This window comes from Aphelocoma coerulescens, chromosome 6, assembly GCF_041296385.1.
Source record: "Aphelocoma coerulescens isolate FSJ_1873_10779 chromosome 6, UR_Acoe_1.0, whole genome shotgun sequence".
In the NCBI taxonomy this organism is placed as follows: Eukaryota; Metazoa; Chordata; class Aves; order Passeriformes; family Corvidae; genus Aphelocoma; species Aphelocoma coerulescens.
In genome coordinates this window covers 27794482-27817871 of record NC_091020.1, presented here as the reverse complement: position 1 = coordinate 27817871, position 23390 = coordinate 27794482, and the positions used below count along the sequence as shown (strand labels likewise).

General features: G+C 42.0%; 1 protein-coding gene across 1 annotated transcript; it reads right to left on the bottom strand.

Annotated features, from left to right (window-relative positions):
- Positions 1–925: 925 nt before the first annotated feature.
- Positions 926–21473, bottom strand: ACSL5 (acyl-CoA synthetase long chain family member 5). Its single transcript, XM_069020025.1, has 21 exons — positions 21321–21473; positions 12371–12556; positions 11714–11822; positions 10994–11058; positions 10813–10914; positions 10395–10494; positions 9057–9235; positions 8374–8406; positions 8125–8176; positions 7524–7597; positions 6986–7063; positions 6643–6777; positions 6033–6167; positions 5863–5958; positions 5258–5330; positions 4401–4489; positions 4204–4320; positions 3625–3768; positions 2601–2702; positions 2154–2225; positions 926–1759 (listed from the first exon to the last, which is right to left on the bottom strand). The coding sequence occupies exons 2-21, from the start codon at positions 12524–12526 to the stop codon at positions 1619–1621; spliced, it is 2052 nt and encodes a 683-aa protein (XP_068876126.1). The 5' UTR covers positions 12527–12556; positions 21321–21473; the 3' UTR covers positions 926–1618.
- Positions 21474–23390: the final 1917 nt, after the last annotated feature.

Genomic DNA, 23390 nt, shown 5'->3' with positions numbered 1-23390 from the left:
TTGCTCATTTTTGTGTCCAAAACCAGGATACACTTCTTCCCTCTGGTTCTTTTTTCTCCCCAGTCTCACCTGGGGGAAAAGATTAGGCCACCACGAGTTTTCATGTCACATTGCTTTAAGAAAAGTATAGGAAAGATAAGCAACATAGTTACACATGCACTTTCAGAGACTTAGAAGCCTTTACAGCCTCACATTTCTGCCAAGCACAGTAAGTGACACAATGGTTACCTGCAGATGTCAAGGTCTTTGGGCCCAGACTAGAAACAGAATTGGGTCAGTTGTTTTCACTAGTCAAAACTAAAGCTGCCTCACAGCAAGAGGTGGATTGTTCCACAGTGGATCTTTTGATCAAATCTTGCTTTCATTTTGGGATGGCTGACCAAAACCATTAAAGAGGGAGAGGAACAGCCACTAGCTGTCTGAACAAGACAGGAAAGACAATTCTTGTACCCAGCAAAGAAAACTGGCCTAGGAAAGCTACAGATATGCCTTCCACATCTTGCATCCTTGCTAGCACTGCATTGCCTTTTGAACTGCTAGAGCAGACTACTGCAGGGACAGGGAGGAGCTCTTAGCAGAGACAGCAGACGGATGGAAGATGTAAGAGAAAGTTTGCATCTTGCTTAAATAATTTTCTAAAGCAGCAGCTTTAGCACAAGAAAATCTCACATCTTATTTCATGTGGTAAATTCAGTTTCAGCTCAGCCTGTGCTGAAGACAAGGAAAAGAAAGTCAAGTAGAGGAGCAGCTGGACTACAGGAGCAAATCTGGGCTACACTACACTACATGGCTGGAGCTGTGGCTGACCAGTGACAGCATAGGGAACAAGTTTGTGTTCTGCAGCAGTTGTGTTCTAGCCATAAAGAGCCAGGCAGCTGACAATGTGGCTGCAGCAGAGCTACAAGTAATTCACACAGGCTTTAGCTAGATTGTGCAGTCTCAATTTATTACATCCTATATCCTTAGGATTGACAGCTAAAGTTTCACACTTATTAGGCTCAAATTTGTAAGTGTAAAGACTTTAACACTGCTGTTTCACTTGAAAATGTGCAAAAACTGATCCAGTGTGTCCTAAAGAATGAACTCTGTTTGCTGTAGACAAATGTACTTTGCAAACCAGTTGTTGCCAGATTACTCATTTTCATTATAAACAACCTGTACCCTGTGGTCCAGGACTAGGAACAGGAAATTCACTTCTGTGTTTGCTAAACAGACGTTAGCATGAATTCATACCGAGTTCAGTCTGATTGCAGATCAATCCACAACAAGTCACAGTGGAGTTCATAGTTTCAGCAGGAAAGTAAGATTTGCTTTTGACAGTGAGAAGTTCATACAGCTGTCTTTCAAAGGCTTGAGGCTCTTGTTGCATTTCAGTCACAATCCAAGAAAGATGAAAGTTCTGGCTTTGCCTAGGCAGTTGATGCTCAGTCCCACAGGATGTTAACACTGCTAATTGTCAGTTATACTATAGCCATCTTCATCCAAAAGTCATTTTTCTCAGGTACTAGAAACAAATTAATTTAAGTTCCTGTTCCTCTCCACTCAAGCCTGTCTTCACCATAGGCCACGTAGTGTCACAGATTTCACTACTCCATGCAGTTTAAATTAAACTGGCCATTTATTCCTGAACAGATGAATAGAGGGCCTCAATCTCCTTCTGGAAGAATTTAACAAGGTCTCCTCGCTTTGCCTTCAGTGTTGGTGTCAAGAGTCCATTTTCTACAGAGAACAACTCTGTGTGGATGTACAGGTCTTTAACCTGTTAAAAGAAAACAATTTAGCATATGATGCATAATTAAAAGACAAACAACAGTTCTTCCCAGCGTCCTTGAGCTCAATGCAAGAATTCAGTCCCAGGAGATCCAGTAACTAAACTGTTTTTTTGTCTGACACAAGAGGGTGAAACTCCAGAACAGCCCCTACAGCCTGTTGTGAACCTCCACGCCATCTCTTGGCTATTGCTGCTGTTGCCCTGCAGAGCTACTGGTCCCTTGGTGTCGAGACAGGCAGCCTGTGTTTCACTGACTGCTTCAGTTGTCTGGGGCAGCTGCCTCAGGGCCCCTCCTGGCACAGTCAGTAGCAGGAATTAAGACCTCCCAGCCATTGTGTTAGCAGTTCAAGTGCTGGTGACAAGCAGGCTTGAAAGTACTCACTTGTTCAAAGGATTTAAGGCCAGCCTCTCTCCCCAGTCTGATCAAATCGTCTAAAATAGCTTTCTTCACTGCCTAGAAGAAGCACAGCAGAAGCAGAGTGGGTAAAGCTGTCATTCTGTAATTGTAGCTCAAGACCATAACCATTTGCCCAGTCAAGGAGAACTGAGGATGGCAAGAATACATATTTAAACATTCAACATTTCTTATATTAAGGCCACTACAAAGTCATGTCTATCTTCTCATTGGAATGGAAGCAGTGATAGCCCTTGAAGCAAGAGACGCCTATACTCAGTTCCATTTTTTGCTGTAAGGCTGCTTGCATGACTCACCCAGCATTAAACCAATTCAATTTACCAAAAAAAGGTGAATAGAGCAAAGTCAGAGCAATATAAGATTGGACTTAGAATTAAATTCTGTCTCTAACCCACTAAACACAAAGCCACTCACAGGGTTTTTGCAGAGCTCTTCAAAGGAACCTTTTACTCCCAGTTTTGCTGCAAATTCTGGAAGCATCTCAGCATCAGGAACCACTATACCTATTAGAAAAGACTGAAAACAAGTGGAGGTAGTCAGGCTGAGACCAAGACAAGGCATACTAAATGTCTTTGTGAGCTTGCTTGTGGACAGTGTTTCTATGACAAGTCACATATACGTCCCCATGCATTTTCAGAGTTTCAAAGGTAGCCATGAGGATTTCCAAGTCACTGGGAGTTGTGACAGCAGTAATTGAAGTACTGACGCAGTTTGCTAGGTGTGCTCAATGATCCAGTAATTACTTTTGGCTAGTTTACAGATTGAAGACTGGCCTCTGCTAGCATAGGTAACACCTCCATGGCAAAGGAATGGCAAAACACTTCTGCTGTGCAGAAGGGCTGAGAGAGCTGGGGTTGTTCAGCCTGAATAAGAGAAGGCTCCAGGAAGACCTTTTTGTGGCCATTCAAAATTTAAAGGGAGCTTGCAAGAAAGATGGGGACAATTTTTTAGTAGGGCCTGTGGAAATAAGACAAGAGGTAATGGTTTTAAACTATAAGATAGTAAATTTATATTAAATACAAGGAATTTTTTGAAAGTGTCAGGGTGGTGAAACACTGGCAGAGGTTGCCCAGAGAGGTGGCAAATGTCCCATCCCTGGAAACATTAAAGGTCAGGCTGAATGGGGTTCTGAACAGCCTGAGCTAGTTGAAGATGTCCCTGCTCATTGCAGGGGGGACTGTTCTATGAATCTAAACTGCACAGAGCTGACCTGACATACTAATCCCACACAAGTATGTAATTAGCCTTTACCCAGCTTGCAAAAATGCCAGTTGGCACTTGAAGAGTCTGTAGGTCTGAGAACATATTCCTATAAACACAGCTCTCAGGAACAGATTTTGTTCAAGGACTCTTGTACATGCATACATTTGTACCCTGATCATCCAGAACTCATTGTGGGAGGAAATCTTGCAGGATACTCAGTCCTAACATCACTTACCCTCAGACTTTCCCCATGTACAAAGACCTGGGCTACAGGAGCACTTCTGATATAGACGTTCTCTATCTTCTCTGGAGCAATGTATTCTCCTTGTGCGAGTTTAAATATATTCTTTTTCCTATCAATGATCTTCAGCGTTCCATTCTAGAAGTTAAAAGTGGAGGTCATTAGTTCCAAGTCCCTGTCTTGCTTATATAAGAAAAGATATACAGGCTTTGTATGAAAGGTACATCTGGAACTAGTCTAGAAACCACATGCTGGTCTTTGCTTTCTACAGAGAGGGGTTTGTCTAATTTCTCCAGTTAGCTCAGGACATGATTAGACAGCTCCTTTATTCTCCCCAGACAGAAACCAAGATACCTTGTTATGTCATTTCTACAGTGAAGAATAGTCTTAACTACAGGCCTAGAAGGTGTTATTTGATATCTTGTAACCTAATTGGTCTTTGGAGCTTTGCCTGGAGTTACCTAGGGAATCTACTGTGTAGAGACTTTTATCCTAGAATTCCATCTTTAGAGATTACTGTGAAGTAACAGGAATTCACATGCAAGAGATGGTTTGTATTAAGCAATTACTCACTGGCAACCATTTCCCTATGTCTCCAGTGTGGAGCCAGCCATCTTTATCAATTGCTTCTGCTGTCTTCTCAGGGTCTTTCAGATAACCCTTAAACACATTTGGTCCTTTAATGCAGACCTATAGCAAGTATAGAACACTGTTAGTCACCAAGTCTTATGTTCCAGTATTTCCTGACATGCATAGGAGATAATGCCTACCTCGCCTTCGTTGTTAGAAGAGAAGTAGCTCATTTCTTCCACATCATCTAGTTTTATGATATTACAAGCCAGAGGGGCTCCAACATGCCCTAGGAGAAAACAACAACAACAAAAGACTGCAGTGATAGTAGATACCTACTGGTTTTTTTCACTGCTTTAAGAAGAACCACTACTGTTTAAAGGAGTCTGGCATCAAATGTTCAAGCAAGTTGTTGCAATGCCATTTTCAAACAGTTAATGTGGGACAAAAAGCAGCTAAGACTCTAAGACTTAGAGCATTATTGCTGTAATCAACCACACCAACCACAAACCACTCCTGCCTCCTTAGGAGCCCCTCTCATAGATCCTGGTATTCATTTGCATTTCATCCTCATTATGCTCTGCAGTTACTGTGTTCACAACGATGGTGACTTGAGTCTGCCTTTAGAATATCCAGTACTTATGGTAAGATAGAAGCTAAATCTTCAAGGTCCTTCGGGAAAATAGTCAAGTATCATGTCTAATATTTTTGAGTATTTAGGAGTATTTTTGAGTATTTAGTGTCATTTAGGAGATCAAGCTAGTTTCTTAAGGCCATTTGGGAAGTCCCTGTACAGTTTGCTCAGCTCTCTCTATTCCTTTCCTGTATTCTGGGGCAGAGTCTAAACTGACCTATGACACTTTACACCAGGGTTCCTCATCTGGCTGAGTCAAGAATTTTAGCATCTATTAAGCAAACAGGTGATTGTTGCTACCAAGAGTCAGTTTGAGTATCCATGATTTAATTTTCATTAAACTAAAAGCAATAGAGCACCTAGTATTGAGTGCCCCTTTATGCAGACAGCTCTGGGAGGCTTTCCAAGTCTCAGCTCCCATACCTGTTGTCCAGTCTCCAGGCATTGAGAAAGTGGATCCAGCTGAGCATTCAGTCTGGCCATAAGCTTCAAAGATCTGTGCAAGAAAGGATGAGTATTCTTGAACGTCAAGTCCTTGATCTGAAAGGCCTCAGTTTCAACTGTGCCCATGCTCAAGTGTTCTTCTTAGGAAGGAAGCCAAAACAACCTTTGCCTTTAAGATATCTTGATCTTACTGTGTAACCAGGTGTTAAAGTTCACCTATCCAAACTTTGCTTCGGTCACCTCGTCTTCTGTTCTCAAATGTGCTACACTGGGAGCTCATTGACTGTCAGAATAAGCCACAAAGCTCAGAGGCAGCTGCCTGACTTTGAGTGCTGTATGTTCCAATTTCTGCTGCTCTATTCCTCTTCCCAGAGCCTACAGCATAGTTTTTTGGTAGTGTAGTTTGAAGTGGGTCCTGCAGAATTTTTTTCCTGTAACAGTTAACTCAGATGAAGCAGTCTGTAAATACCCAAGACTGACAGCAGTTTCCCCAGGAACAAGCTGAGCTGGACCCCAGCTATATCACTGGTCACTCATTTATGCATAGTTAAACAGGGCTTAATTTAAAAGAAAACTCATCTTACCTGACAGCCTAATGCTGCTCTAAGAAATGTCAGGACAGAGGGAGATATAGGAGCTGCACCTGTTACCATGATACGCACTCTTCCACCCATGGTTTCCTAGAAGTGAAAAAGAAGCCATCAGATCCTCCAATAGTACATTGCTCAGCTCCCTTACACTTAGAATAACTTACCTGAACTTTTTTGAAGACTAGCTTGTCCCAAATGCTGTCATTTCGAATGATGCCCTGTTTTATTTCAGCCATCTTCATAAAAACAGCAAAGTTTAACAGGTAACGCTTCCCTGGGGTGTTTGCACCACTCTGGATCTGCAAGGAAAAGTACCAGTGACTCTTGAGTTTAACTCACATCTGTACCTCTCATTCTTGTTTTGTTAGGAGGGATCATATCTTACTTCGATGTTCTAGGGTCTGACTTCACCACTGCAGTGTCTAGAAGGTGACCCAAAAGGCAATACTGGTTCATGTTACTGCTGAAAAACTACAGCCATTGCTTTGAGGAACAGGAATCCTTTTAGCTTTGCACTTGATTCATTTGCACTCCAAAAGTTAACAAAGTTTTTGTCTCTTAACAGCAACAAACGTAGCCCAGTCATGACTGGAGACACTGTTCTTACACTCCCAGAACTCTGTCCATTTCCTCAGAAAGGATTCTAAAAAATTCTTCTTGCTAAGGGGCAATTAACTAGTGGTGATGTTATAGCATATTCAATATTGGTTTGTATTTGTATGCTTGCTTGGATATGTGAACATGAAGATAATTTAGCTAAAATGGCTCACATACCTTGTCATATACTCTATTGAGCAGTCTTGGTACAACCGGAAATAGCGTTGGCTTCAAGGTTTTCATGTCATCTGTTAGCAGCTTGATATCTCCTTGGAAGAAGCCTACTTTTGCTCCACAGCTGTACACCACGGCCTAAAAATTGACCAGACTAACCTTAGTCAAGAAGAATTCCTAGCTTCACTAGCCATAATTATTAGTCTCTGAAAAGCAGCATGATTTCCAGTGTCCTCTTGTAGGAAAGTTATTCTGTGAATAGGTTTTGAGGGCATACAGGTTGCTAACATGTCTTTTACTATAATTTGATTTATAAAAGCTCAGATATATATATATCTGTACATACCTGTACAACTCTCTCAAACATGTGAGCCAAAGGAAGGTAGGAAATGGCAATATCTGAACTTGTACACTCAATTGTGCTCTAGAGGGAAAGGAAGTAGAAGTAGGTTAGCATTTTCTATGCCTGCTTGAGTTACTTTTAAGTAGAAAGTAAATAAAGTTTGGATCAATTTGAGTACTTTGAGATAGACACTTCCAGTGACTGAAGCAACTCAGGCTCAGGCTCATCCATCACCTCTTCAAGATTTGCAGCTGTCCCTTAGCCACATTAAATCAAAATTAGTTTTATGTTTTGGCATGACATGAAACAGGTGGTTTAGTACTCCTGGTATTTAGGACTGACACATTCTAGAATAACTTTTGTGTAGAAGTTCTTGTTCAAATCAAACCAAGTTCCTTGCAGTACTATTGTCTCACTGAAAAAGGGGCACTTAGGAAAGCATCAGTTTCTGGGAGTGAATGGTTTACAGAAAATGCCCACATTACAGCTGACTTCATGACTTAGGGACATATCCTGGAGATCACCATTAGCAGTAGCTTACCTCTGTGCACCTAAGGAAGGCAGCAGCATTTGAAACAACATTCTGATGTGTCAGCATGGCTCCTTTAGGGTTACCTTTGGAGAGATCAAGCAAGGTGAGCTGTGGCTCTTACTGCTTCTGCTGGCAATTTACCATGTGTTGTCTGGCTCAGTTTGAACTATCTCAGTACTAGGCTCAGTCACAGCAAGCATTATCTTAAGAGATCACAAATATGCCTCATCTTGAGTGCTTTCAGCTATGGATATTACATAAAAGAGATGGCTACTGAAACAGCAGAGCACTTGGGAGTAGCATAGAGAATGCTGAAACAATTTTTTTTTTAGCTCCTGTAGATCAAAATACACAGTTGAAGAACCAATCTCTTTTACATTAAGGCTGTATTTTTCATAGGGTAAGAGAAAATGAATTTAGCTTTTCTTGTCCCCAGCTCTAAGAAACTTTGTCGTAGTGCACTTGACTTGTAGTGACAGTATCCCAAGTAAAACTGCAACAGTGGTTTGACACTGCTCTAATTTACTGGTTCACTTCCATATTCTTAGGATTTCTTTTTTTTGCCAAAGGGAGGCTCTTTCAGCAGGGAAGAATCACTATAAATTCTTACCTGTGGTTCCACTTGTAAAACACACAACAGAAAGATCTTCAGGCTTAGGAGGCTAGAGAGAAAAAGCCACATAAAGTCAGTGTAAGGATTATGATGCTTATCTGCAATTATATACAATCCTTAACTGTGATGAATCACAAATTCTGGTTCACAAAAAAAATTCTTCCAGCCTCCTCTCTAGCAGCATAGCAAGAGGTCTTTCCAGAGACTAGTTTTACAAGTCTACAGCTGTTTCTCAGAGATACTTACAACTGGATCTCTGATGTTGTTTTTTCCCAGCTCCTGTGTTAGAGAAAAAAACACAGCTTAACAGATGTGCACAATAGGTGAATAGGTAATTGCATTTCAAATGCAACACCTGTTTTACTACTTTGCTTCTTGATACTCTGTCTCATTCAAACAGGTCTGTCTTCCTGAATCCAATACCCATAACTGAAAAACTGCCTGCTGCAAGTGTGAAAAGGACACGTTTGAATGTGTGGAAAGTGATCAGAACTACTTAAGGAATTTGGAAAACCTGAGTGGAGATGTTTCCTTTTATTTGACGTAGGGCAATCTCTTTACATGTATACAAGTTTAAGCCTAGTATTGGGATGTCTAAGCAGCCAGTAATTTGCACTTACAGTTCCAATTAGACTCGAGTGCCAGCTTAGAAGCCTGATAAATCCTGTTACAACAGTATCAGGAATCAAGCTAAGCAAATCTTCAGTTTAATGCTTACTGGCTGTCCACAACACAGACACAACTTCAGTCAATGGTTTGAACTCTGCAACTCAATTTAGCTGAAGATACCAAGTTTCAAAATGCCTGCTCATCAAGATCTCAGGTACAGGTGCAACAGCTGGGTAATCCTTACATTAAAGTGTCATTGCTGCCACAGAAGATCAAGGTGTCCAGCTGGCAAAGTATTCCAGAAGCCTTTAGGCACCTACCTCAACCTCCTGCAGTGACAAAATTTCAACTCCCACTTTAGCTCCTCTGTCCTTGAGCTCTTTATCAAAGAGATCCATGAGAACAATAATCTTCAGACATGGGGTCTTTTTTTCCTCACAGTTCTTAAGCAAGACCTCTGCCTTAGCAGGTGTGTCAGAGATCACCACGCTTATGTCAGCTACAGAAAAGAAATTATCAGAAGTCTATTTAGAAGACATGAGGCCAGTGACAGCTCAGCAGCACATACTTTTAGAACATAACATTGGTTTGATGCCATTTACATTTGTTCATATGGATTCAGTGGCTGGCTTACAGTGCTAAGAAGGTTCCTCCTTCCACATACAACTGATTGGGCAAACCTGAGATTCTGGCAAAATAAAGTGAGGGCAAATGCTGAGGAGCTGAAGAGAAATATCTTTGCTCACAGTCAAGATGGACATTGAAACTTCTGGTATTGCCATGATATTGTTTAGGTTTAGCCACCTTCCTTAAATCTGAAGAAATTTGGGCCCAGTTGAAAGAGGTAGCTAAAATTCTTGAGTTAATACTTCAGCTGCCCTGCAGATGCAGTTACAAAAGCCTTTTCCTTTAAGTCAGCAGAGGAACTGGATTTGCCTAGGCCTACCAGTGCCTTGGACTGGTAAATCACAGCTGTGTAATCCCAAGACGAGACCTGTTCCAAGGTTCACCGCCATAACTGTTGAAGTGATTTTGCTTGGCAAATCCTTTTCATGGGATGAATCCCAGATCACTGTAACAATAGCAGATATTTATTTCCCCCATATCTCTCCTAAGACTGGGGGAAAAAAGTCTGAAGATTTATTTAACTTCCTTGCCAGTTTATTCCATGGTGGCCTGCTAGATGTTGTCTCTACAGAACATGCAATAACCAGATAGATTAAACAGATTTAGGCCATACCTTTACCCTTCCCTCCTCCAGTCTTTCATCCTACAACTTTAAATCAGACACACACATCTAGTCTTAATTTACATGCAAGTCTGTCTGCATTGTCTGTTTGTTTGGCAGTGTGGGAGTTCAAGATTGCAAAATCTCAAGTAGCAAATAGTTGAGCACTCTGATTGCAGAATGGTCCACAGGATCTAGCAGATCCTTCAGTGGTCTTGCAATCAAGACACTAGGAGACATAGGAAGCCCACTGGATTCTTCTAGGCATTGAACCATGTGCCCTGAAAAGCAGCTTAACTAAGAAATTAAGTGTCTGTAAGAGCAGCAAGGTTAAAGCTACTCTGTTTTTTACAAATTCCCTTGAACTTAGCCCTCCCAAAATAAAGTTTCCTAGAAAAATCCTTATGAAAGAGTGAAAGTCAATATTTACCTTTGTTAACAATATATACAATGGCCTCTGGACCCAGAGTGTCATAGAGAGGAACAGCAACCATTGAGTAGGTATAGCAGGCATACTCTGAAATGATCCACTGAAAAGAGAAAACAGCATAGCTAAGGAAAACTAGGAGCTCTCAAGACAGGATTGCCTACAGACTTCATACTGCTTGACTAGCCCATGCACATGGCAGTGGGAGGCTATGTAAGGAGCACATCCATGAGAATCAGAGTTGTGAGAGATCATTTTATTACATGCTTGGAATGGTATGTGTTCAGTCAGTAAAAAGGGAATTGGGAAGGAAAAAGTTGTGATTGTTTCTCATGTGGCCTGGAACTATTTAAATACAGCCTCTCCTCTCACCCCAAGGTGTCAGAATAGTGTAGGAGAGAATACACAATTTGTTGCTTACCTCTGGTCTATTCTGAGCAAAAATGCCAATAAACTGGTTTGATGATGGTTGGCATCCTTTTTGCAGAAGCCCTGATCCCAGGTATTTAGTTCTGTCCGAAACCTGCAAGGTAGTTTTTCCCCCACATTAGTGTTACAAGGCAGTATCCCAAATTAATTCATCTGTCACTTACAATACTCACCTGTTTATATGTCAGCCACTGATAAGGTTGCTTGGGTTTCCTGTAGCCCAGACAGTCACCATTTCCTAATGAAACAGTTCAGAAAAGCAAATTCAAAATTCAGTACTGAAGTTGCATAACACTGCAATAGAAACACTTGAAGTGGGAAATGTTTTCTGTCAGACATTCAGGTAACTGCATGGAGTGCAGGTCAGTGTCCATGGTTAAGCACTCTGCCCAAACCAAGACTGTAAGACTGTTAGCTTTATCCTTACAAGCAATACTTCTAAGATCTGGTGATATTTTTCCATTGCACAACCCATGTGAGGTTGAAATAGCTTACAAACCATCACATATTTCCATGCATTGGACTTGTGAAGTGACATGCACAAATTCGTATCTATTGTAAACAGGCAGTAATTTCACAGGAGAACTCTCATCACGAGACAAAGGAGAGGTTTTTCCCCACCCAGTTCCTCTGATGCTTTGTATCTGCTGACTCTTGACTGAACTCTACCATCTTCAGCTTCTGATGTTTGTTCCTGCCCAGTCTGCCAAATAAGACTAATGCTAAACTGGGACAGGGACAAACATGGTCACTTGTCTCTCCACCCTACAGAAGGCTAGAAAAGCTTTTGTTAGCCTGCACTGTTACCACAGCCAAGACCCAAGGAAAAGGATCTTAGAAAAGTTTTGTTTACTTGTGATAGACAAGTACTAACTACCAGATGCAAAGCTTACCAGAAATATGAACTCCTCTCTGGAAAACTTCATACAGGGTTTTAGCATCTTCAAAGTAATAAGAAAGCAGGTTATTATCTGTCAAGAGTGCACTTCTTCTGGCTCCTCTCTAGGAAAGAGATGGTTATGAAACAGTGCAGAACAGATGGAATGTCATTTGTTCCTCAGCCATTCTCTCAGCAATCCCCTTTAAAGCATTTCAATAGCATAGCATTGTTGGGGAAGTCTTTTCCCTTCCCAATTTTGATCTACTCAGTCACATGCAGAGGAATTTTCTAGATGGCCCACATTAACGTTCAGTTATAGGTTATTGAGAGGCCTTGACTAAGACTGAGTTGCTAGCACTTGCCTTAATTCATAAAGTCTATCACCAGTTTCAAAGGTGATGCAGTGCATTGAAAATACAGGAAAAAGTCAGTGACAGCCAAAGCTATCTGGTAAAAAGCCACGGTGGGGAGAAGGGAAGTCTTAAGATGCAAAGATGAGAAACAGCAGCTCCATCCAACCAGGATTAGGTGGGCTTTTGAGTTGTACACCTGGGAGAGAAGGCTGTGCACATTGGACAGGAGAGCTTCCACTGACACCCAGAGTTAGAATGGATCAGTATTCAGATTAAGCTCCAAAACAGACCATGCCCACAAGCAGAGAAAGCATTACCTCAATTCCTACTGACTGCTTGTTCAAGTCAACAGGAGGTAAAAGAGGTTTCGGCCTGCTTATCACCCACAGGAAGATGACAGCTCCAAATGCAATAAGACTGATCAATGCTGGTGTTGGGAGAGGTGAGAATAATACTTGAAGTATCCAGATCATTGTGCTGGATCAGTGGAGCCAGAGTTGAACCTGAAACAAACAGGAGGTTTAGTAGACTTGAGTTAGAAGCTTTAATTACTTATGAGCCATGGTTACTTAAGTAGCTTGTTAAACAATACTGCAAATCATTTCATCAGTTTGCCCCTGGAGCGTCCTGGTACAATAGCGAAGCACACTTATGCAATGTTTTAAGCCTCTTAAGAGATCTCAAGTCACCTGTTCCCATAAATCTTAATCTATGCTGCATCCAGCTCCACAAAAAGCTGAAGCCTGATGAAGTCAGACAAGGAACAGATTCTTTCCATCCTCGAGTAAAAAAACATCTGCCTGGAGAAAACCAGTATATAATTTCCCAAATATATTCCCCAAGTATAACCAAAAAATGCCTTCTTACTTCCATGATGTGAATCATGGAAGTAAGAAAATTCCTCAATATCATAAGTGTTCAATAGGAAGTGGTTTTGCTGAAATAGTAAGGGTATTGATAAATTATATGTTTGATACACCTACACATATGTCTGCAGGATAAGCTGCTCTTACTGTTCATGCTAGACAAATATTTCAGAGTGACAGTGTGTTCAGCCAAAGAGAACAGCACAAATCAAAACTGTGAAAGTTGCTTTCCACTAGGAAGTGGTAACCTGGGAGTCAGTGTGTGCAATGGAAGTCTAGCTGGGAAATAACAGAAGCAATTCTGCTGCTTGCATCCCCCAGGGTATCTTCTGTGAATGGCAGGGAGGTAGAGGCACCTCCATTCTCCATCATGAAGAGTCAGATGTACAAACTTTATTCCTTTAGCTCAGAACCCACTACTAAATCCAAGTGACAGAGCAAATCACATTTGCACCATTTGTATGTTGGAAGCTTTCTAGACTGACACATCTATTCTCACATCTTTTTAGAGGGATGCCAGAATAGTCGTGTTAAAACTCCTGTTGTGGTTTGGCACTCACCCAACACCAGGCACCCACAAGAGCTGCTCATTCACCCTCCCCTGCCACAGCTGGGCAGAGGAGGGAAAAGGAAAAAAAAAATTAACGAACGCTTCATGACTGAGATAAGGACCAGGAGAAACATTTCAAGGGTGAACCAGGCTCAACTTAAGTTGCAAGGTGAATTTATTACGAACAGAATCAGAGGAGGATAATGAGAAGTAAAATAAGCCCTAGAACACCTCCCCCCCCCCCCCCCCCCCCCCCCAGCCCCTCCCTCCCTCCCCCCGACAGTGCAGGGAGACAGGGCACGGGGGTTTGGTCAGTCCATCACCGAGATTTCCTCCCGCTGCTCCGGGAGAGGAGTCTTCCCCTGTGAGGCCGTGGGGTCCCTCCCACGGGAGACATTTCTCCATGAATTCCCTGGCGTGGGTCCACTCTCAGGAGCAGCAGCCGCACCGCCCCTGCTGCAGCGTGAGCCCCTCCCACGGGCACACAGCCCTCCCAAAACTGCTGTGCTGGGGCTCTCATTCCACGGGGTGCAGGGCTCCAAGGACAGGCTGCTCCAGCCTGGGAGCACGGCCCTCTCTCTCCACTGGCTCTTCCGCTGGATCACAGCCTCCTCCAGGCATCCACCGTCTCTGGCACGGGCACCTCCCTCACGGGCTGTGGGTGGATCTCTGCATCCCCCCTGGATCCCCATGGGCTGCAGGGGGACAACTTGCTCCATCATGGCCTGCAGAGGAATCTCGGCTCCGGCACCTGGAGCACCTCCTCCCCCTCCTTCTTCACTGACCTTGGTGTCTCCATGTTGTTTCCCTCACATGTTCTCACCTCCTCCTCTTCTCTGACTAGAATCCAAAATCTTGTGACTTTGTTTTGATTTTCTTCTTAAATATGTCATCAGAGAGGCATCACCAACCTCTCTCATTGGCCCCGTTTTGGCCAGCAGCAGGTCCATCTTCAGAGCCATCAGAGACTGGCTCTGCCAGACATGCTGGGAAGCTTCCAGCAGCTTCCCCACAGGAGCCATCTGTGCAGCCCCCCTGCTACTTAAAACCAGGCCATGCCAAACCAATACAACTCCCCTTAATTACTGATTAGTAGCAATCAGTCTGGGCATTTTTAGTGTCTTTTCCCATCCCCAGATGGCCAGAAGGAATTTTTACTCATTGTGTTTTGCATGACTCTTCCCTGGACATGAAATTTTTCAATCAGCAGTGAGAGAATAGAGCGGGTAACCAGAGAAACCACAGGCCTGTACAGCTGAACCAGTTTTTTTGACTGAAGTGTGCTCTCATCTGCTCATTTTAATAGCAATTTTAAGACAATTTCCCAGAAACCTTGAATGATAGGTTGTTTTTAGAATATCATGCTAGAGATAAGGTACAAAACTATCATAGCTATAGCACCAAGTTGTCTTTTATAACTTATTTCTATGGCTTAGCATCAACACAGCCTAGTCAGACAGATCAGAGCAGTGGCCACAAATAGCTACTGTCTGTCACATGGACTTATTTGGCAGAAAACTTACTGAAGACACTTTTTGTGATAAAGATCAGAGAACCCAGTAACCCCAAATGCTCTGTGCAGCAGTAGACAAGTTGCTGAAAATTATTGCATTGGGGTATTTTCATGTTCTCACTGACTCACATGCAAAGCAGTTTGTACCGAGACATCTAGGAGGGTCTGAACATCAACCCCTGAAATATATGATTTTTTTGCTTGGAGCAAAGAACTCAAAGTCCAGAGAGAATGCCTAATCAATAAATGATCATTAAATGCAGCAAAGTTTTTGCCTTCAGGTTCTGAATTGATTCCACAAGTCTCTTGCATAGAAAGAATGAAAGATCAGTCAGTAGTCTTAATCCCAGTGTAGCCCACCCAGCATCCATATAGCTAGTCAAAGATGATTTTCAGCTATATTTGAATGACTTTTTAATTTAAAGGAAGACCTGTTAACAAGTTTCTCTAAAGTCTGGGAAGTATTATATGATCATTAGCTTCTCAGGTTTGCTGGGCGTTTTTAGCAACTGTCTCCATTGGCAGCACTGAATGAGACTACATATGCAGGACTATGCATGTACATCCTTTAAAGCTAGAGAGATTAGTGTTGTATCAAAAAAGGCACAGATGCACAAAAACACAGATCTAGGTAATAAAAAACAAAATGCTTTTCATATCTGAAAAACTATTTTCAACTCCCTTACTTTATTAATAGAATAGTGACACAGTTTTGCTTTTACTTTCCAACAGTGTTTCCACAAATGGGCTTTAGTCACTTCTATCAAAAGCACATAGGGTGTGTTATTCAAGCTGTGGCAAGAGATTGTCAGCAAATTTGTCTCAATTCCCAGAATTAGGACAGTTGTTTCCCATGCTTAGAGCTTCTACTGTAACTATTTGTCAATCCAAGTAGCTGCTAATTTATCGCCTCTGGTATCATCCAAATGCCACTTAATCCTGCTTCCCTCAAAGCAGAAGAGTAGAGAGAGGAAGGAATCTGTACTTGATAGACCTTCCATCCCTGGTAAGAGAACAGCTGCAGCCTAGATCTGTCCTATGCTACAATGAGAGTTTAACCCACAAATCCAAGTGCCCTGTGCATACATAGTACCTGATTTATATCAACTTAGTGGAAACTCAGTGCAGAACAAGACAAAACCAGAGCATTTCAGGCAGACACCAGCAGAGCAACTTTGAGCACCAGTTTCCTTCTTAAACATCAGAGGGGACAGAGGTGGAGTGTTTGAAACCTCTGAGTTCTGAAGGGCTCAACTCCCAGGGATACAAAATGCACAGGATGTCTCAAACCACCTGTTAAGCTTCTTGTGCAATAAGATGCTGGACAGTTGAAAGTGTACTTAGGTTGTCTGCCCTGATCAATGGTCAGGGATAAGATGCACTAAGCTCCAGAGTCAAAGGCTTAGTTTTTATCAGAAGAGATTACAGTTATACCATTTACAACCTTGAGTTCAGGAGTACACATTCTCATTTCTACTGTACCTCCCCCTTAGCAGCTATTCCTTCACTGCCTAGAAGGAATTAAAGTTATTCTCTATGCTCTCCATGTGAGGAGATTCTCTCCACTGGAAAGTGGCTGATCTTTGTATTTTTGAGTACACAAACATGAAGAAAAGTCACTGTCATCCATCCTAAGAGTTCATTATGGATAACAAATCAACCTCTGATACTTGCACAATTTTAGTCATGCATTGCCTGGTCTTCTAGAGTTATATACTTTGTATGAAGTTTGCCTAAGCTTTTGATGTGATCATGACATCTTTTTGTCTCAGCATTAGTAAGGTAACACTGACTGTTTACAAGCAGGAAAAGCAGAGTACAGCCACCTACACTAATTAATTACTTAACCACCAGTAGCTCACTCTTTCCATTTGCTTACGCAGTGCAGCTCTTGCCTGGTGTCATCCTGCAGATGTGAGCCACGGTGACAGTTCTTATGCCTTGGAAACTATATTCCATATTCCTCCTTGATGCAGCTGAAGTCTAAACCACAGGGTTTAGGAACATCTAACTTTGATCCCGAGAGAAGCTAAAGCACAAAAGCTCAGCACTGACTTCTGGTCAGAGCCACGCAAAAAACAAAGCAAAATGCTCAGTAACCTGCATTAAGACCAGGATACACTTCAGTGAGGCCTTGCTTTTGGAGTACCTGTTCAGAGAGTCAGAGCCAAACAGTTCAAGCATCCTTTGATCTTAGCTGAGAAGCATTCTGCCAGAGGGTGGGAAAGGACAAGGCCTCAGTAACTTACTTTCAGAAAGTAGAGTGCTGTGGTTTCTGAGCCTTGCTCATGAAACCTATTGAATTCAAGATTTCAGTATATTTAAATAGAAAGGCCATTTTTTTATAAGGAATTTTACAATGTTGGATATGGCACTATTTAGTACTAAAAGTTATTTTCTCAGATAAATTGAAATCCAAACTCTCATATAGTCTTTATATCAGATTTTCTCCTTGAAACTACCTACTTAGAAACATGCTCAACTGGCCCTTTGAATTTTTAAGAATTTAAAATATAGTCAATATAGCAGGTTCTGTTACTGTTTATCCTATTAGATAAAACAGGTTCACTTGCAAAACATTCATTCATCAATACTGTATTAATAGGAGGTTTTCTCTAGTGATAGGGCATGGTTGAAAGAGCAAGGACTAAAGCTTGATTTGAAAATTCACATAGAACTCCTAAGAAAATTAGAATATTATCACTAGGCACCTTAGCCACACAGAGAAAAGGTAGCACTAAAAGTTTCTAGATATTAATGTCCATTACTTCATACTGTCACAGCACTTCTATTATGAAGAACAAAGAACAAACACAGATCTGAACTTAACTCAGCCCAAGGTCCACATTTAACTGATAGCACACTACCAGAGAATTCCTAGGAGGCTCCTGAAAAACTCATTAGCTTGAACCCTGCATCTAATCACTGCACTTGCACATTGGATTTAGTAAAGCCCATGTGAGTAACAACAAGCAAACTCATGAGCAATAAAGCAAATAAAGTAGAACTTCATTACTTACACAGGAAATATAGCAGACCACATACAGAGATGAGAGCTAGAGAGTAAAGGCACCTACCATTTTGAATATAGGATAGGAAGTCAACCTCTTCTCCTTAAGTAAAAGGAAGCCTTAGCAGCACAGTACAAAACCAACACCACTTAGGTAACACTCATGTTAAAAACTACAGCCAGTTTCCTGTCCCCAGTTGGAGTAAATCAGCAAGCAGAAAAGCATATTGGGAAGGGAGCTTTAAAGGGGAAGAACTTGCATGGGGAAACTGGAGTGATTAAAAAAAAATAAAACAAAAACCCGCACAACCCACCCACACAAGAGGAAGTCATTGAGCTTTTTTATTTCTTAATGAAAACAGCTTGAAGTAGATCTAAATGAAAAGTAAACCAAAGAATTTTGAAATTATATTTATAGTTTATTCTTTTTAATCTCTTTGCTATTATCTTCTCTATGTATAAAGCTGCAATAGCAATTTTCTCACCAGAGCTGCATGTATGTTAAGGTGAGCAGAGCTTTGTAGCCTCCTGTAATACCAACAACATGCTTTGACTACAATATTTCTCATATACTCCTGCAATGAACTTGCTGGTGGGCTGGATTTCTGCTGCTGGTTTTGCTTTCGCTGGTTTTGCTGTTAGGTTTCTCCTTGCTGTTGTTGGGTTTTTTAGTTTTTTTCTTTTTCTTCCAGAAGCTACCTAGTTCTTTCTGTTCTGTTACAGACTTACATAGGTGCAATTATTTGTACAAGGTAACAGTGAATCATGTTTGTTTCCTGCTATGGCAGGGATTTTTTTAATGATTTCACGGTTTCATTTCCTTGTTTAAAAGTTTATAGCTGTTGCAGTTTCCCTTTTCCTCTTCAATGCTTGTCTGATATAACTGAAATTTTGCAGTAGGTTAGGAGGGATGGGAAGATAGTAACTTCACCTATCTCTCTCCTTTATTGCCTTAACCTCAGATTTTAGAATTGTTTTCTCCACTTAGGAGTTTCCCCATCTGAAAGTTTTCCTATGCTGCATGATTTCAGAATAATCTGCTTAGCTAAACAAACCATAAAGCTGAGATGGACTTAACATAGCATGTACTTGCATCCAAAATACAACCTGTACTGGACCTTGGCTTGCTAAAACACGTAGCCCCTACTAATTGCAATTGTTTTTATTGCTGCTGTAAACTTTATACTATTCAGCTAATTTACATGTAGTTGTGGCATTATTTAGCAATGTAGGTATCTTTTAGAGAAACTGGGGTTTGATTGACTGATTTTCCTGTGAGCTGAGGATGAAAAAGAGTTAGCTTTCTCTTCATAAAACTCTTCTGCCTTTGGCTTTTCGTTCCCAGACCTGTTCCTGTGGAATTTAAGAGAAGCTATGAGCTTCAGCTTTAATAGTGCCTGTCAGGGTGCATTTGTGCTTAGAGAAAGGACACAAGGTAAGGCTCCCAGCTCAGCCAGTTTTATTATCACCCACTCTGTCTGCCTCTCTGAGCATTTTCTCCCTTCAGATATCTGGCCTCAGGCTGTTATTTTTCCAGGAGGAAGAGAAAAAGCAGTGAGTTTGCCCTGTCATTGGTATGCTGTTGGGTAGCAGTGCTGTGTATCTCAGGTGCATTGACTTTGCTGCAGGGTGGGAGAACATGCCCACAGCACTGTCCTACCTGGCCTGCCAGGAGCCCAGAATGTGATGCAGAGCTCTACAAGCTAGTAAGGCTAAACTCTATTGCCTGGACTCAGTGGGTGTCACAGCTCCCACATAAACTGGATTAAAGGATGCACATAGGGAAGCTTCTCCTTAATGATCATTTCTGTTCAATGCTCATAAATTAGAATACAGCTGACACGCTTCCCCTGATACACGTAACAAGTGACATGCAAATGTTGAGGCTTTTTAGTTTTTCATAAATGATCTGAATAAACTTCATATTTTTGAAAGGCACAGACCATTTTTTTTGCTAGTAATTTTCTGTCAAAAAATAAAGCAGAGTTGTGAATCTCAGCCTTTGCTTCTCTTTGTATGTGTATATAAAATGTACACCTGCATCCCTCATACCCATTAGCAAATTAAGATGAGCAGTAGGTAGGTTTTGTATATAGGGAGTTCAAATTGTTTCCTTTCTGTTGTCACTGTAGAAAACGTTTTGCATAGAGGTGAGCTGTTGTAACAAACCTTAAGGTCATGGCACAAGATGAGCTTTTGTTATCCAAAGATGCCAAAAGAACCTTTCTACGTATAGCAAATAGCAGAGGATGTAAATAAATGAAGGGGAAGCATTGGCTCCACGTACTGTTTTCTCTGTTGTCCCTTCAAAACTTGGATTTAAATTTTGTGAGTCTGCGGGAGGTGTGAGCTCACTTGACTTGAATGATTTTTGAATTCCAGTTTGTTTTCTTAATGCTATAACAATAATAATTAATTACTGCTCTGCTTTGCTTTTCAAGGGCTGTGTCTGGCTTTGTGAAGCAGGGTAACTGCACTGGAACATAAATGATCTTCTCAGAGCACAAGTGGATTCTTCAGAAAAGCAGTTATGGATAGGGTGATGGGCTTAGGACTTGGAAGAGCAGCATGCTTTTTTTGCCAGTTCTCTTGCTTGCAGCTTGATTTTAGGTTAATCTTTGTCTCCACCACCCTCTCCTTTGTTACAGCTGCAGCTCTGTACACAAGCAAGAGCTTGGAGAACGCTCCATCTCTATAGCTAGAGCAAGCAGTTGTACCAAGGCAATGGCAACAGCCATACCCTATGATCTGGGCTTCATTACAGAAGGCATTATAGCCAGTTTCTGTGTTCTCTGTTAGGGATTAAGCTAGGTTCTGTTGTAGTAAATGTTGCCAATAAGCTTGTGCATATAAATGATCTAGCATATTGCAAGCTTTTACTGCTTGTGATGCTGTGGAAACAAATATTCTTATATTTTTGGAACCTGATTTAAACATTAGTCTGAACGGCAGTCTGGCACTGCTACTTTGTGCACTGTATCTTTAAATAGGCATAACTAACAAACTGATAAGAAAATGGCTTCAGCCTGGACTGTAGGGAGGTTTCCAGTTCCAGCCAGTCTATAGCAACAGAGTGTTCCGGTGGCTGCTCTCACTCAAGCTGTGATTTCCCTGTATGCCATCCCTGAGCCCAGACTTGCTTCTTTAATAACATGCAGCCAGTTATGCAGCTGTTGCCTTTAACAGCATGCAGGGTAATAAGAAAGGTGCATTGGATCCAGGTATTGCAGCAAATTGAGGTTATTATCCCACTTGCAGTACTTCTCTGCAGGAGCAGGAAGCCTAGTACTTGGGAAACACGGACTCTGATCAGGAGGGATTTGCTTACCTTCCTTCAGTGCTGGAGGAGGGTGGAGGGGCTGGTACAGCTTGCTTCCTTTGCTGCTTTACAACTCCCAAGGGGTGTTCTAGGGTTGGTTCTTCCCCAGCTCCAGTGGTGCTTCACCAGCTCCCGTGGCAGGACTAAGCCCGGAATCATCAGAGTGTGGCTTTAATAAACAGGCAACACTGCACCCAGGTAACCTTTGAACCTGCCTTGCAACAGGTTCAAAGGTAGGAAAAAAAAATTATTCCTGATCAAATATAAAGAGCAATTTTGGCTGGTTAGAAATGTTAAACATACAAGTCTTGCACAACAGTGTTAGAAGAGAGCAGCACATTGTGAAAACTAACCCCAGGCCTGTGAAAGCTGCAGTCTTGGGTTTTTCATGGGGCTCTCATTTACTCCAAGTGTGCACAGGGCACTGAATAAGTCTTGCTCCACTGAGAAAAGGTGCCTCTTAGATTGCACTTCAAGCAAGCAAACATATTCCAATATTTTTCACCAGATGCTTTGTGTAGAGTCCTGTCCTTAACACGTCCAGCTGTTGAGGCATGGGTTTGCCTTGCAGCTCTAGTGGTCTGTGAAGTAGACACTCCTTTGGGGTCAGGGTTCTCAGAGCATTTGGGGTGTATGGGGGGCTGGTTGCTTCACCATGGTGCACCTTCCCTTTTGACGCTGTGCAGAGGTCAGTGCACTTGCTCGACTGCCAAGTAGGCCAAGCCTGTTTTGTGAGAGGTTTTTTGTGTTGATTTAAACAACTGTGGTTTTGGTTTGGGTTTTTTTGCCTTCCTCTATCTCTAAAATGGGAATTGAGAGAGCCTGTAGTTAATGCTGCTTGAGAAAGACAGCTTTGAGATAAGGTATGCAGGCTGGGCTGGCAGGTGGAGCTTCCTGGCTTTGCTTCCAAAGGCTGTGGATATGATCTTTGGAAGACGTTTTCTGCTCATGATGCAAGAGATAGGGCTAAATAGCAAAGTCCTTTCAGCACTCACTTATTAGAGAGCATCCAAAGGAGGGCAACAAAGATGGTGAAAAGCCTTAAGGGGAAGCTGTAGGAGGAGCTGCTGAGGGTACTTGGTTTGTTCAGCCTGGAGAAGACGAGACTGAGGGGGAGAGCTCATCGCAGTTACAACTTCCTCATGAGGGGGAGAGAAGGGGCAGGCATCTCTTCTCTGTGGTGATAGTGACAGGACCCAAGGGAATGGCCTAAAGTTGTGTCAGGAGAGGTTTAGGTTGCACATTAGACAGAGATTCTTCACCCAGAGGGTGGCTGGGCACTGGAACAGGCTCCTCAGGGAAGTGGTCATAGTGCCGATCCCCACAGAGTTTAAAGAGTGTTTAGACAATGATCTCAGGCACATGGTGTGACTTTTGGGAATGGTCCTGCACAGGGTAAGGAGTTGGACTCGATGATCCTCATGGGTCCCTTCTAACTCAGCATATTCTGTGATTCTCTGACTGGTCAAGATAATAAAGCTTTTGTAGATCTAGGACTGGTTTTTCTGGTGCTGGAATTTGACTCCTGTACAGTATCTGAAGAGTAAACTAATACTAACACTTTTCACTTAAGATTTTAAGTATTCTTAATTTGGGTAAGGGAACCTGCCTGTATCAGTGGATATGAATAAAAGTGGAAGCACCTGTGTCAACACAGCAACCTAGATCTTCTGGTTGCAACCTCCTCATAGTTTTTAGAAAGGTCAGTTTAAGGAGGATGAAAGAAAATGAATGGGAGAGTTTTCCAAGCTTGGTGCAAAGAGATGATACGAATGTGGAAGTCTCTTGGCTTCTGTCTGTGGTGCATCTTGCATGGGGGAAACAAAGCAGTTGATTCAATGCTGTTACAAGGTATGCAACAGATACTAATAATTAGTAGTCGGGCACGTCCCCATTCAGCCTAAGTAGATATTGCATCATCATCTCAAAAGAGCTGGAGTGACTGACACCATCTGTGGTTTTGGCTCCTAGATGTATTTTATAAACCGATGGGGGTGGGGGAGGAAGGCGGGGAAGTGTAGCAGAGTCACTTGAGAAGGGAACAAAGCCAATTACCCGAGCTAGCTGTATGTGTAAAGC